The following is a 12,342-nucleotide window of genomic DNA, read 5'->3' on the forward strand; positions in this document are numbered from 1 at the left end:
CTGTACGGATGTATCACAATTACTCCCCTCCTGCATCCACCAATCGCCCTCCCACCTATTTCCCTCCGCCCCACCCCACCCCCATCAGCCCTTCTTTATCTCTCATGTACCTTCCCCTTCCACATTCCTGATGAAGGGCTTATGCCCAAAACATTAACTCTCCTGATCCTCGGATGCTGCCTGACCTACTGTGCTTTCCCAGTACCATCCTTTTCGACTCTGACGTCTGTTGCATCTGCAGTCCTTCCTTTCTCCCTGTTATTCTAGTTTTCCCAATGTTGACTTCCAAGTGTGTTGTTGACTTGCCAGGTTTGAATTTAATAAAAGTATGGTAGTTAACTGTTCACTGGTAAGTTCACCATGGCAATACCTCTACCAATCAGAGTCCACTTGCCAACCAAACATCACTTTCTTCTCATGCATTATAAATTATTGTTCACTTTGTCCTGATGAATACAAGACAAAAAGCTTCAACAGATTTTTTTCAAAGATACTCTACTCAGGTTCTGTATTACCAAGTTAATTTTACATTAAGCAATTTGTTCAGATTACTTTGCATAAAGTCACTTTATGATATACTGTAGTAATATATATGATGCTAAAGAGTTGGAATTACTTTGACTATGTACAAATTACTGGTAGGTATAGTAATTTAGCCAGTTTTACACTATAGGGAGCAAGGTCAATTTGAGCCTTAGAGTAAGGGTAGACTGGGCCATTGTGCAGACTTCCAATCCATGGTCAACCCATCCCATACCAATTTTAACGTCATTTATATTTACTGTTTTATGTGATCATCTTTGTTTTGTTTCTAGGATATAGAGTCTGACCACACTGCCTTTGTTCCAATTGATTTAGGTTTCAGGGTAAGTAGAAAACAAAATACATCCATGTCTTGCATTAGAAACTGAGGATTCAATTTTAGTTATGGTGCATTTATTAAACTGGCTGACTTTCCATTTTACAGTACCTATTCAGTCTGGCTCCAGATTGTTCAGGATGTTCTGTTGTAACCCCTTTATCCCGGGTTATCATGAAAATTTGGTATTTTAGATTTGTTTTAAGAATCCCACTTCCCCAAATTTGAAGATTGTCTCTATCTGTTCTTGCCTTGAGGTTAAGCAAGTATTTTTTAACCTAGTCAGGCCAAAAATTGGCAAACGCTATTTAGGAAGTACTTTAGAGTATAACGTTTGCCCCCCCCATTTAGTTTCTTTTACAGTGTTTGAAAACGATAGTATGCCTCAAGAATCCTTGTTCAAAGCTGATACGAAATGCACTTTTTTGTATTTATTTTTAAAGTCAGCTTAGTTCAATATTTGGCCGTAGAATGTGTTTCTCTGTCTCATGTCAAGAACATTGCAATTCTTAACCTACACTCTCAGAATTGACTTTCAGATGCATTTAGTAATTCAGCACTTGTTACAGTATCAACCTCAGTTCTTTTATAACAGCTTCTTGCCTATTGTTAAGATTTGCAAGCTGCCTACTTAGATTCTTCAGTTTGTCCAGAATCAAACAAAAATTTTGACTCCTACGTGCCAGAAAAAATTTTATATTGTTAATTATTGACTATTTCAGTTTAAAAGAAGTATTGCAAAAATTGGATAAATTTCATCCAGCCACCTAATGTCTCATCATATATTGGCGTTCTGTTGGGGCTGGTACTTCACCCAGTCTGACACTTTGGCCCCAGTATGAGGCCAGTGCATCACATTGAGTGATGAGTCATACCATTAAGTGATTCTTACTTTCTGGTCCTAACTCCATCACAGGTTTGATCAACTATGGTGCATGAGTTGAATGCTGCCAGAAATGGCGAATGTACCCCTCTCTCTCAAACTCTTTGGCTGAGTCTAACACATTGACCTAATTCTTGCTGCGGTTCCAAGAGAATTTTTATGTTCAGCAAGATTTCAACAGGTTGTAAAGGAGAATGGTTGCATTTGTCAGACAACAGTCACCACAGCCCAAGGATCTGCTAGGTTTCTTGGACTGGATTCTTAGTCCAGTCACCTTTTACTAATTGCCATCCCTAAATCAGCAAAGCAACGGGCCATTGCACTGACAATTCCACCGTTCTGCTAAATATGTAACCCTTGTGACTGAAGCAGTGTGTATCCCCTAACAACAGAACTGAATAACAATCTCAAAAGAGAGAAAGCCCATTGCTATTGCCCATTTCCCTGCCATTGATATTTATGGATATGCAGATGATGAACTAAAGTAGCTGTATCGATGCAGTGACTGCTAGAGTAAAGATTGGGTGTCTTTAAAATGCTCAAGTCAGATGTTTGATGGAATATTTGCCAGTCTTCAAGATTGATGACATTCCTCCTTAATTATGGGGGTCAATGCCCCTGGCTAGCGCCAGCACTACCACCTTGGGGGCTTCTAGAGAATAGTAGGAAACGTAACATTCCCAATGTTTTCCATATATTTAGAACACAATGTCATTTCAACCAGTCTCAAAGTCTAAACATGCTAAAGGACCTTCGGTGTCTCAGTACTTAGCACTGCTGTCTCACAGCACCAGGGACCTGGGTTCAATTCGACCCTTGGGTGACTCTGTTAGGAGTTTGCACATTCTCCTTGTATCTGTGTGGGTTTCTTCCCACAGTCCAAAGATGTGCAGGTTAGGTGGATTGGCCATGCTAAATTGCCCATCATGTTGGATGCATTAGTCATGGGAAACACGGTTACAGGAATAGGGTTGGCTGTGGGTGGGCTGCTCTTTGGAGCGTCATGGTGAACTCAATTGGCTGAATGGCCTGCTTTCAGACAGTAAGGACTGCAGATGCTGGAGATCAGAGTTGTGTGGTGCTGCAAAAGCTCAGCAGGTCAGGCAGCATCCGAGGATCAGGAAAATCAATGTTTTGGGCTGAAGCTCTTCATCAGGAATGAGGCTGGAAACCTCTGGGATGGAGAGCTGAATGGGAGAGGTGTGGGGCTGGGGAGAAGGTAGCTGAGTATGCAGTAGGTGGATGAAGATGGAGATAAAGGTAATAGGTCAGAGAGGAGGGTAGAGAGGGTAGGTGTGAAGGAAGATTGACCGATCATGAGGGCTGTGCTGAGCTGGAAAGTTTAAGGTGGGAGGAGGAGAAATGAGGAAACTGGTGAAGTCCACATTGATGCCCTGGGGTTGAAGGGTCCTGAGGCGAAAGATAAGGTGTTCTTAATTCAGGCGTGGTGTGGTGATGGAGGAGTCCCAGGACCTGCATGTCCTTTGCAGAGTGGGAGGGGTAGTTGAAATGTTCAGCCACGGGGCGGTGTGGGGTTGATTGGTGCAGGTGTCCCAAGGATGTTCTGTAAAGCCTTCTGCGAGAAGCCATCCAGTCTCCCCAACATAGAGGAGACCGCATCTGGAGCAATGGATATAATAAATGACATGTGGAAGTGCAGGTGAAACTTTGAGGGATGTGGAAGGCTCCTTTGAGATCTTGGATGGAGGTAAGGGGGGAGGTGTGGGCACAGGTTTTGCAATTCCTGTGATGGCAGGGGAAGGTGCCAGGAAGGGGAGGGTGGCTTGTTTTGTGGGGGGGGGGGGGGGGGGGGGTGAAGGGCGGTGCATTAACCTGGCCAGGTGGTCGCAGAGGGAATGGTCTTTGCGGAAAGCGGATGGGGAGGGAAATATATCCCTGATGGTGGGGTCCTTTTGTGGGTGGTGGAAATGTTGGTGGATAATGCGATTGATGCGGAGGCTGGTAGGGTGGAAGGTGAGGACTGGGGGGGTTCTGTCCTTGTGCTCCCATACTGTAGGGATTATATGATTCTATAAAATGAGGGAGAGTCAAACAACAAACTTTGCAATACTAATTAGAATAAGCTATAGCTGACTGTTCAACCAATTCTGCACATTGTGTTCTTTTGTGATAGCTGCCGGTCAATGGATTAAAATACATAAACTTTGAATCACCCACATAGGAACAACCAAGCCCCTCTTCAACTTTCTTCTCTCCAAATTTCCGACTTTTGAATCAACAATGCATGGAGATCAGTATTCTCAAAGCCAGTGCATTATATTGGGTGATTGAGATCCTATAATTAAGATAGTTATGTGTTATCATGATTTGTTGTACTCTCAAGGCATTCACTGGTGCTGGGAATCGGCTAGATGGGAAGAAGAAAGGAGTTGATCCCAGTCCAGCACAAATCAACCCAGAAGATATTAAAAGGTTCGTGTCAGATTGTGTATCCAGTGTTCAGAAAGTTACCTCCTGCTGCTGATATATATTCAGCAACGTTGGCTGTTCTTGTTGACTATTCTAGAGTTTTTGTGCTCTGTAGTTTTAACTTTTTGTTAGTTGTTTATGGGATGTAGATGTCACTGGTATGCCAGCATTTATTGCCCATCTGTAATTGCTCTGGAGTTACCAATGATTCTAAAGGAATCTAATAATTGGAGCCTTATGTATCATTCTCTTGTGTTCTCTCTGTCTCTGTTAACGTAATGGATGGTACCATAGCTGCAATCTATAATCAGAGACCTGACAAAATGTTCCAGAAACATAAGTTCAAATTCTGCCATGGTAACTATGGAGAAATTAATTAATAAATCGGTAATAAAATGCTAGTCTTGTTAAGAATTGTGTTGAAATTTCGGAGGAAGGAGTGTGCTTTAATGACTGAGTGAATAGTGGATTGTTGTTAAATTGGCTTACTGATGTTTGAGAAGAAATCAGCCGCTCTTACATGAGCAGGCCTACATAATGTGGTTCACTCATAACTGCCCTCTGAAATGGCAAAGCAAGCAACACCACTATTGGTGTATATGCACTATATGGTCTGCAGCAGTTCAAGAAGGCAGCTGACCACCATCAGCTCAAGGGTAGTTAGGAATGGGCAATAATCAAGTCCCAAGAGCAAAAATGCTGTTACAGATACATGACTACGGGCTTGAAGAAGGAAAGTGTTTCTTCTGAGAAAAGGGAGTTAACATGTACAGAATTGTTCTATTCATTCATACAAATTCTATCACTCTCACTGGACTAAAAAGTGACTTAAATCTTGTTGTGAGACCAGATATATTTTGACTATATTTGACAACATTTCTCTGAAAAATGAATATTAATATAAATGGTTATATTAATTGCCTTGAACATTATGTGGATATTCAAAAGCCTCGCATTGACTTTAAGCGAGACCTCCTGAAATGTATATCTGTGGAGTCATTCACTTTTTAGAAAAGATAATTTTAATCTTGACAAACAGTTTAAATCACATTTGGAACAATACACAATTGTTTTGTACATACTGTCAAAAAAAATTGACAAAATTGAAAGTGTACAAAGTGAGCAGTGAGAATGACTAAAAAATTTGAAATGTTTTTAGGATGAACTGGAAAAAGTCAATCTAATTTCTCATCAGAATAAGGAAAATAGGGATGTGATGCAGATCCCCTCCTTTATTACCACCTTGTGTATCACCTAGGAATGAGAATTCAGGTGATTTATTCCCAAGTATCTAAGCACTGATAAAGTTGGTAAATTGCATGTAGAATAGTCTATTTGGTATTTTTTGTTTTGCTTTGTTTTATTTCAACACTATCTGCAACCTGATCCAAACTTGCCAATGCTCAAAGGTGTGGATAACGATTATACAGAGAACTGAATCTTGCATTTATGTAGCATGTTTCATAATCTATAATATATTATATTGTAAAGATCTTAGTCAATGGGTTACTTTTAAAGTGTGAATGGCAGTAACCACTAGTGCATGGCAAGGTCCCATAATACAAATGAATTACCTACTAAACTGCTTTAGTAACACTGTAAATTTTATATTGATTGTATTTAATTATGCGTAGATGGAGGGCATTATTCGGGGATTCACTCAAGCAGATATAACGAGACACTCCGGCTTTTGTGGTGTACTGGTTGTGACCCTACATCTGGATCAGAAAGTCTGGTTCAAGTTGTACCTCACCTCAGGATGTGATGGCTACCTATATACCCGAATAAGTTGATTTTAGAATGTTGTTAAACTGGAAAGAGTGCAGAAAAGATTAACAAGGCATTGCCAGGACTGGGAGGTTTGAGTTATAGGGAGAGGCTGAATAGGCTGGGGCTTTTTTCCCTGGAGTGTCCGAGGCTGATGGGTGACCTTATACAGGATCGTAAGATCATGGGCATGAATAGGGTCAGTAGCCAAGGTCTTTTCCCTAGGGTGGGAGGTCCCAAAACTAGATGGTATAGGTTTAAGGTAAGAAGGGAAAGATTTTAAAAAGGACCCGAGGGGTAACCTTTTCACAAAGAGGTTGATGCATGTATGGAACAAGCTGCCAGAGGAAGTGGGTACAATTACAACAATTAAAAGGCATCTGGATGGGTACGTTAAAAGGAAGAGTTTAGAGGGATATGGACCAAATGCTGGTAGATGGGACTTGGTTAGATTGGGATGGCTGGTTGGCGCATGACTCTATACAAAGAGATACTAATGGAAATTGGTTATATAGTTGGGTTAAGCATCTGCTGACCAAGAAAGCTCTCTGTACTTTATACTGTTTTTGTCTGTGAATACTTTTATGTCCTCCTAAGAGAAGATAGGACTTTGCTTTAACACATCACCCCAGAAAGTGGCAATTTCAGTAGTGCAGAATTCCTCAGTACAGCATTAAAGTATCAGTCAAAGTTTCACTTCAGTCTCTGGAGTAGGGTTGACCTGTGCCTTGCTCTTCGATGGAGGGACACATGGTTGGCTACTATTAGGCCAAGGCTGAATTTGGGATGTTTGTTTAAATGGTGACTAAATGACTCGAGGACAGTGTAAATTTACAATCATGTGAAAAATGCTTAAGACCAGTACATGTTCAGAATTCTGAACAGTGTTAGTTAATGGTAACTGCAGACCAACATTTTATTTAAACCATTTTCTCACAGAGGAATCCCAAACTACGAATTCAAACTAGGAAAAATCACCTTTATCAGGAACTCCCGACCACAGCCTAAGCGAATAGAGGAGGTGAGTGAATAACACTGGGATAAATATATTTCAAATGTTAAATTGAAAGTGGCACCTAAGAACATGTTCATGTGTAGTAAATAATTATATAATGGAGCTGATCTTACTATCCTATTTGGTGCCAAATGTGCTGCTCTCCACTAATCTGACATGTCTTCTAATTGATAGTCAAATCAATCATACTTTGCAAGGTGTCACCTTGACTGAACAGCATCGATGTATTCGATTTGAAGCTGCACTTCTCCATAGGTTTTAGCTCAGTCAATCATAATCCGCTCTTTCTCTACTAAATTTTGTATTCAGGCTGATAAATGAGCTTGTGCATTCAGTATTCCAAGTCCGATATTACTAAGCCACCACAACTGGGTCAGATGCATTTTAGGATACTTGGTGAATCAAGGGTGGTAGATACCACGAATCATTTCTTTGTCAAATGAAACTGAACAGTCATTTGATAATAAACTACTAGTGTGTACACAGACAGAATAATATATTAGACTAATTTATAAATTCACTGATTTTTACCATACTAAACTAATAATGAAAAATCAATCTCCTACACAATGGGGAATGTTGCAATGGAATTCACTGCATCTAATCATTATGTTTTGGTAGGAAGAATAAGGAGCAATGTAAAATAGAAAATTAAAATGACATTATAAAGAACAGACTGACCTGGCAGTGTATGTGCACAAATCATTTAGCTGACAGGACAGGTCAAGAAAGCAGTTAATAAGGCATCTAGGATGCGAGACTGTATAAAGAAAGATGCAGAAGACACATGCAAGGAGGTTATGGTTACACCTCAACTAGAATACTATCCAGTTCTGGCCACAACATATTAGAAAGGAAATTAAGACATTAGAGTGGCTGAAGTAATGATTTAACAGAATAATTCCAGCGATAAGCATAAATTAGAGAAGTTAGGATTTGAATTAGGTAAGTTTGAAAAGAGAATCGATGAAGGTTTTTAGATTCATGGCAGAGTTGCAAACCAGAGGACTCCAATTTAATGTAGATTTTAAAAATTAGCATTGGCAGCATTAAGCAAAAATGTTTCATGCAGCAAATGATTATGGTCTGGAATGCACTCCCTGAGACTACGGTGAAAGCTGATGCAATTGCTTTCAAAAGAATACTATTTAATTACCCTGAAGTAAGAATTTTGCAGGGCTTTGGAGAAAAGGGAGAGGAGTGGTACAGGTTGTGTTGCTCTTAGAGAGCCAGCATGGACCAGATGGATAGAATAGCCTAATTCTGTGCTGTAACCTAAAATTTTGCATTATGGCAAGATGTGAAAAAATGGTTCCCTTTCCTCATGGCCTGCCTGATGTCTTTGGCCATTCATCTCATGAAATTGAAAGGGTCACCAACCATTTGACTGACTTGATATTTCAATCCCTGATCTTTGGTATACCACAATGGGAGTCTGTTGTGATCAATCATGAATCCAACTCCATGAATGATACCTGGTTGCAACAAGGAAAAGAGTCTGTGAATAAGAGTTGGAACCTCTTCACCATTTTGGTGCAGATCTGAGTTTGGATTCTGCCTTGCTATAACGTAGTTGGTAGTCCTTCATATTTGCACGTTACCTGATAAGTACTGTCCCACTGCATGGCTTCTAATTGATAGTCACTGCAGTTCTATGTTTTGAGCATGATACTTGTATAAAAACAAATTGATTGCACAAAGAGGTCTTGGCCTAAATGAAAACAATGGGAAGGGACAGTGGTAATTTTGTGGTGCGAAATTTGGAAGTGCAAATATCCAAGAAGTCCTACCGAGTTTAACAGCAACTTTTTTATTTTAAAGAAAAATCTGTTTCCCAGCTGCAGGCAGCTGGCTATTGGAAAAAATAGGGCTTGTAGCTCCAGGCAACAGCTGGAGATTCACAGAAGTCCCAGGAAGGTTTTGATCTGACTGTGGGGTGATAAGACATCAGACAAATTCCAGATGTTTGCAAGCTCCTCTTGGCCCATAAGTAGTGCTATAAAAGGGACAATGATTTCCGATCCAGTATTTCAAGTCTGCCTTCAGATACTAGGTTTCCAAAGTCTGGGAAAGCCCTGTCTGGAGGTGCTACAAATAAAAGCAATCTTAAAACACAGAGGGTGCTGGACCATAAAATATTTGAAGGAATCTGCTTCTGAGAACAATGGCCATCTGCTCCACTGCCCACTACTGTTAAAATTGCAAATGGGAAGTGAAGTACAAGCCGCCTTTTTTTAAAAAGAAATGTAACCAAGCTGAATTGAGTTTAAAATTAGCTGTTATCTTTACAAAGAATAGCTTTGATGTCTAATGCAGCTACATTGAACTTTAATAGCACTAAACTACAAATAAATGTCATAGGTTGGTTTAAAACCCTCAGCTAATCATCCATCAAGCATGTGTCAACATTCATTGTTGTAGCCTTTGTTAGTCAAGTTTGCTATTTAAGTCATCTATAAATGACCACCATGTCAAAGTAGCATCAAATCTAGCAAACAAAATGACTTTTTCAGATTGTGATGTTCCTTTCTATATGAGCTAGTTTATGGAAACAACTTATTTACTGCTGTGAACTTGCTTCCAATTTCTTCATATTCTGTAAAGTGTGTATTTTGTAACTTTGTTTATTAAACCTTTTATTTCAGGCAGGTTAATATGGTTGTCTTTTTTGTCTTCACTTAAGTTGCAGCATGTATTGGTTGAAATGTTCAAAATTCACACTCCAACATGGCAATATTTCCAGTGCAGTGTGTGTGTTTCATTAGGTTCATAAAATTCTCAGCTCTGATTTTGTGTTGGGGAAAAATCACTTGGTGCACTCATGATCTTTTCTGTTGGTACAGGATTCTGGGACCAGCAGGTTTATCGCATTCTCTGGAGAAGGACAGTCTTTACGCAAGAAAGGAAGGAAGCCCTAGAATACCTGGTGGGAGAGTGGTCTTCTCTGTTTGTGTGAGGATGAAAACTTGAGCTGGAAAGGACTGGCTGACCCATCTCTTCAAAGAAATCTTTGCGTGTCTCAAATGGAATTCTTTACATTCTGTCCCACGAACTGGAGTGAACCTGGTGGTTTTACATGAAAGAATGATTTTGACTGAAGTGACTGGTTTGAGAATGTAGTTCAACACAGCAGGTCAACTGAAAACGTTGCTTAAAAACTATTAGGTGTTTACAAATGCAACTTTTGATCTGGATACACTTTCCTTCAGTAAACCACTTTTCTGACAATTGGCTTTAATTTGCTTTTTTTTTAAAGATAGCTTCTTGCTCTGAGTTAATACTATAAAATCAAGAGTTCCACAAATTATATGATGTGAGTAGTCATTTTTACTTTGGGAATGTGCGTGATATAAATCTAGGTCATTGTTCACTGTTGGTTGATGTCAATTTGTAATCCGATAAATATAAGGTTATAGAAGGAACATTAATCATGTATATTGAACTCTCAGTCCAGTCCCATGCTGAAACCCTGAAGAGGAATGGGTAATAAAGATCTCCAAAGATCAGGGAACTCCTGAGAAGAAATGAGACATGGAGCTGGCTGAGGAATTTAAAATGTGCTAGTTATTGTGTCATTTGATTGAACTGCCTTATTGAAAGATTTGGAGCATTGATGCAAAGTACAGTTGAGTTAAAAAAAAAACTTGGAGTTCAAAATGTTGTAGTTCACGCTGTTAGTCACAGAGATGTACAGCATGGAAAAACACCCTTCAGTCAACTCATCCATGCCAAACAGATATCCTAAATTAATCTAGTCCCCCTTGCCAGCATTTGGCCCATATCCCTCAACCCATAATTTTTGTTTACCTGTCCAGAATCCTTTTAAATGTTGTAATTGTACCAGCCTCCTCCATTTCCCCTTACACGTGTGGGAAAAGTTGTCCCTTAGGTCCCTTTTAACTCTTTCTCCTCTCACCCTAAACCTATGCCTTTTAATTTTGGCCCCCCATCCCCCATCTCAGGGAAAAGACCTCGATGTATCCTATCCATGCCCCTCATGATTATATAAACCTCAATAAAGTCACCTGTCAACCTCCGCTCCAGGGAAAACAGCCCCAGCCTATTCAGCCTCTCCCTGTAGCTGAAATCCTCCAACCCTGGCAACATCCTTGTAAATCTTTTCGAAACCTTTCAGGTTTCACAACATCCTTGCTATAGAGGGGGAGACCAGAGTTACGCAAAAGATTCCAAAAGTGGCCTTACCAATGTTCTCTACAGCCGCAACATGACCTCCCAACTCCTATACTAAATTCTCTGACCAATAAAGGAAAGCATACCAAATGCCTTCTTCACTATCCTATCTACCTGAGACTCTACTTTCAAGGAACCATGAACCTGCACTCCAAGGTCCCTTTGTTCAGCAACACTCCTCAGGACCTTACCATTAAGTCTATCAGCCCTGCCCTGATTTGCCTTTCCAAAATACAGCACCCCACATTTATCTAAATTAAACTCCATCTGCCATTCCTCGGCCCATTGGCCCATCCCGTTGTACTGAGGTAACCTCCTTTCTCTGTCCACTATGCCTCCATTTTTGGTGCCATCTACAAACTTACTAACTATACGTCTATCTTCACATTCAAATCATGTACATAAATGATGATGAAAAACAGTGGACCCAGCTCCAATCCTTGTGGCACTCCACTGGTCACAGGCCTCCTGTCTGAAAAGCAACCCTCCACTTCTACCTTTGAGTCAGTTCTGTATCCAAATGGCTAGTTCTCTCTGTATTCCATGAGATCTAACCTTGCTAACCAGTCTCCTATGGGGAACCTTGTCGAATGCCTTACTAAAATCCATGCAGGTCATGTCCACTTCCCTGCCCTCATCAATCCTCTTTGTTACTTCTTCAATGAAACATGATTTCCCACGCATAAAGCCATCAGTCCTTGCCTATCCAAGTACATGTAAATCTTGTCCCTCAGGATTGCCATATTATATAGTTCTCTGGCTTTTCCTTACTCCTTTCTTAAATAGTGGAACCACATTAGCCAGCCTCCTAGTTTTCCAGCACCTCACCTGTGACTATCTCAGCAAGGGGCCCAGCAATCACTTCCCTAGCTTCGCACAGAGTTCTAGGGTACATTTGACCAGGTTCTGGGGATTTATCCATCTTTATGCGTTTTCAGATATCCAGCACCACTACCTCTACTATGGACATTTTTCAAGATGTCACCATCTATTTCCCCACATTCTACATCTTCAGTGCCCTTCTCCATAGTAAACACTGATATGAAATGAGTATTTTGTATCTCCTCAATCTCCTACGGTTCCACACACAGGCTGCCCTTCTGGTGTTTGAAGTTCCCTATTCTCTCCCTAGTTATCCTTTTGTTCTTAATGTATTTATAAAATCCCTTTGGATTCTCTTTAACACTATTTGCCAAA

General features: G+C 40.3%; 1 protein-coding gene across 2 annotated transcripts in view; it reads left to right on the forward strand.

Moving 5' to 3' along the window:
- Positions 1-10,182, forward strand: part of ufd1l (ubiquitin recognition factor in ER associated degradation 1) — a 32,779-nt gene extending 22,597 nt beyond the window's left edge. For both annotated transcript variants that reach the window (XM_043716060.2, XM_088000181.1), the window contains exons 9-12: positions 816-866; positions 4,087-4,175; positions 6,879-6,960; positions 9,798-10,182. In XM_043716060.2, the coding sequence (XP_043571995.2) occupies positions 816-866; positions 4,087-4,175; positions 6,879-6,960; positions 9,798-9,872 (297 nt within the window). In that variant the 3' untranslated portion in view covers positions 9,873-10,182. The remainder of the gene's footprint in view (positions 1-815; positions 867-4,086; positions 4,176-6,878; positions 6,961-9,797) is intronic.
- Positions 10,183-12,342: the final 2,160 nt, after the last annotated feature.

Source organism: Chiloscyllium plagiosum, unplaced genomic scaffold, assembly GCF_037043375.1.
Source record: "Chiloscyllium plagiosum isolate Xiang-an unplaced genomic scaffold, Cpla_swu_hap1 HiC_scaffold_24, whole genome shotgun sequence".
Classification (NCBI taxonomy): Eukaryota; Metazoa; Chordata; class Chondrichthyes; order Orectolobiformes; family Hemiscylliidae; genus Chiloscyllium; species Chiloscyllium plagiosum.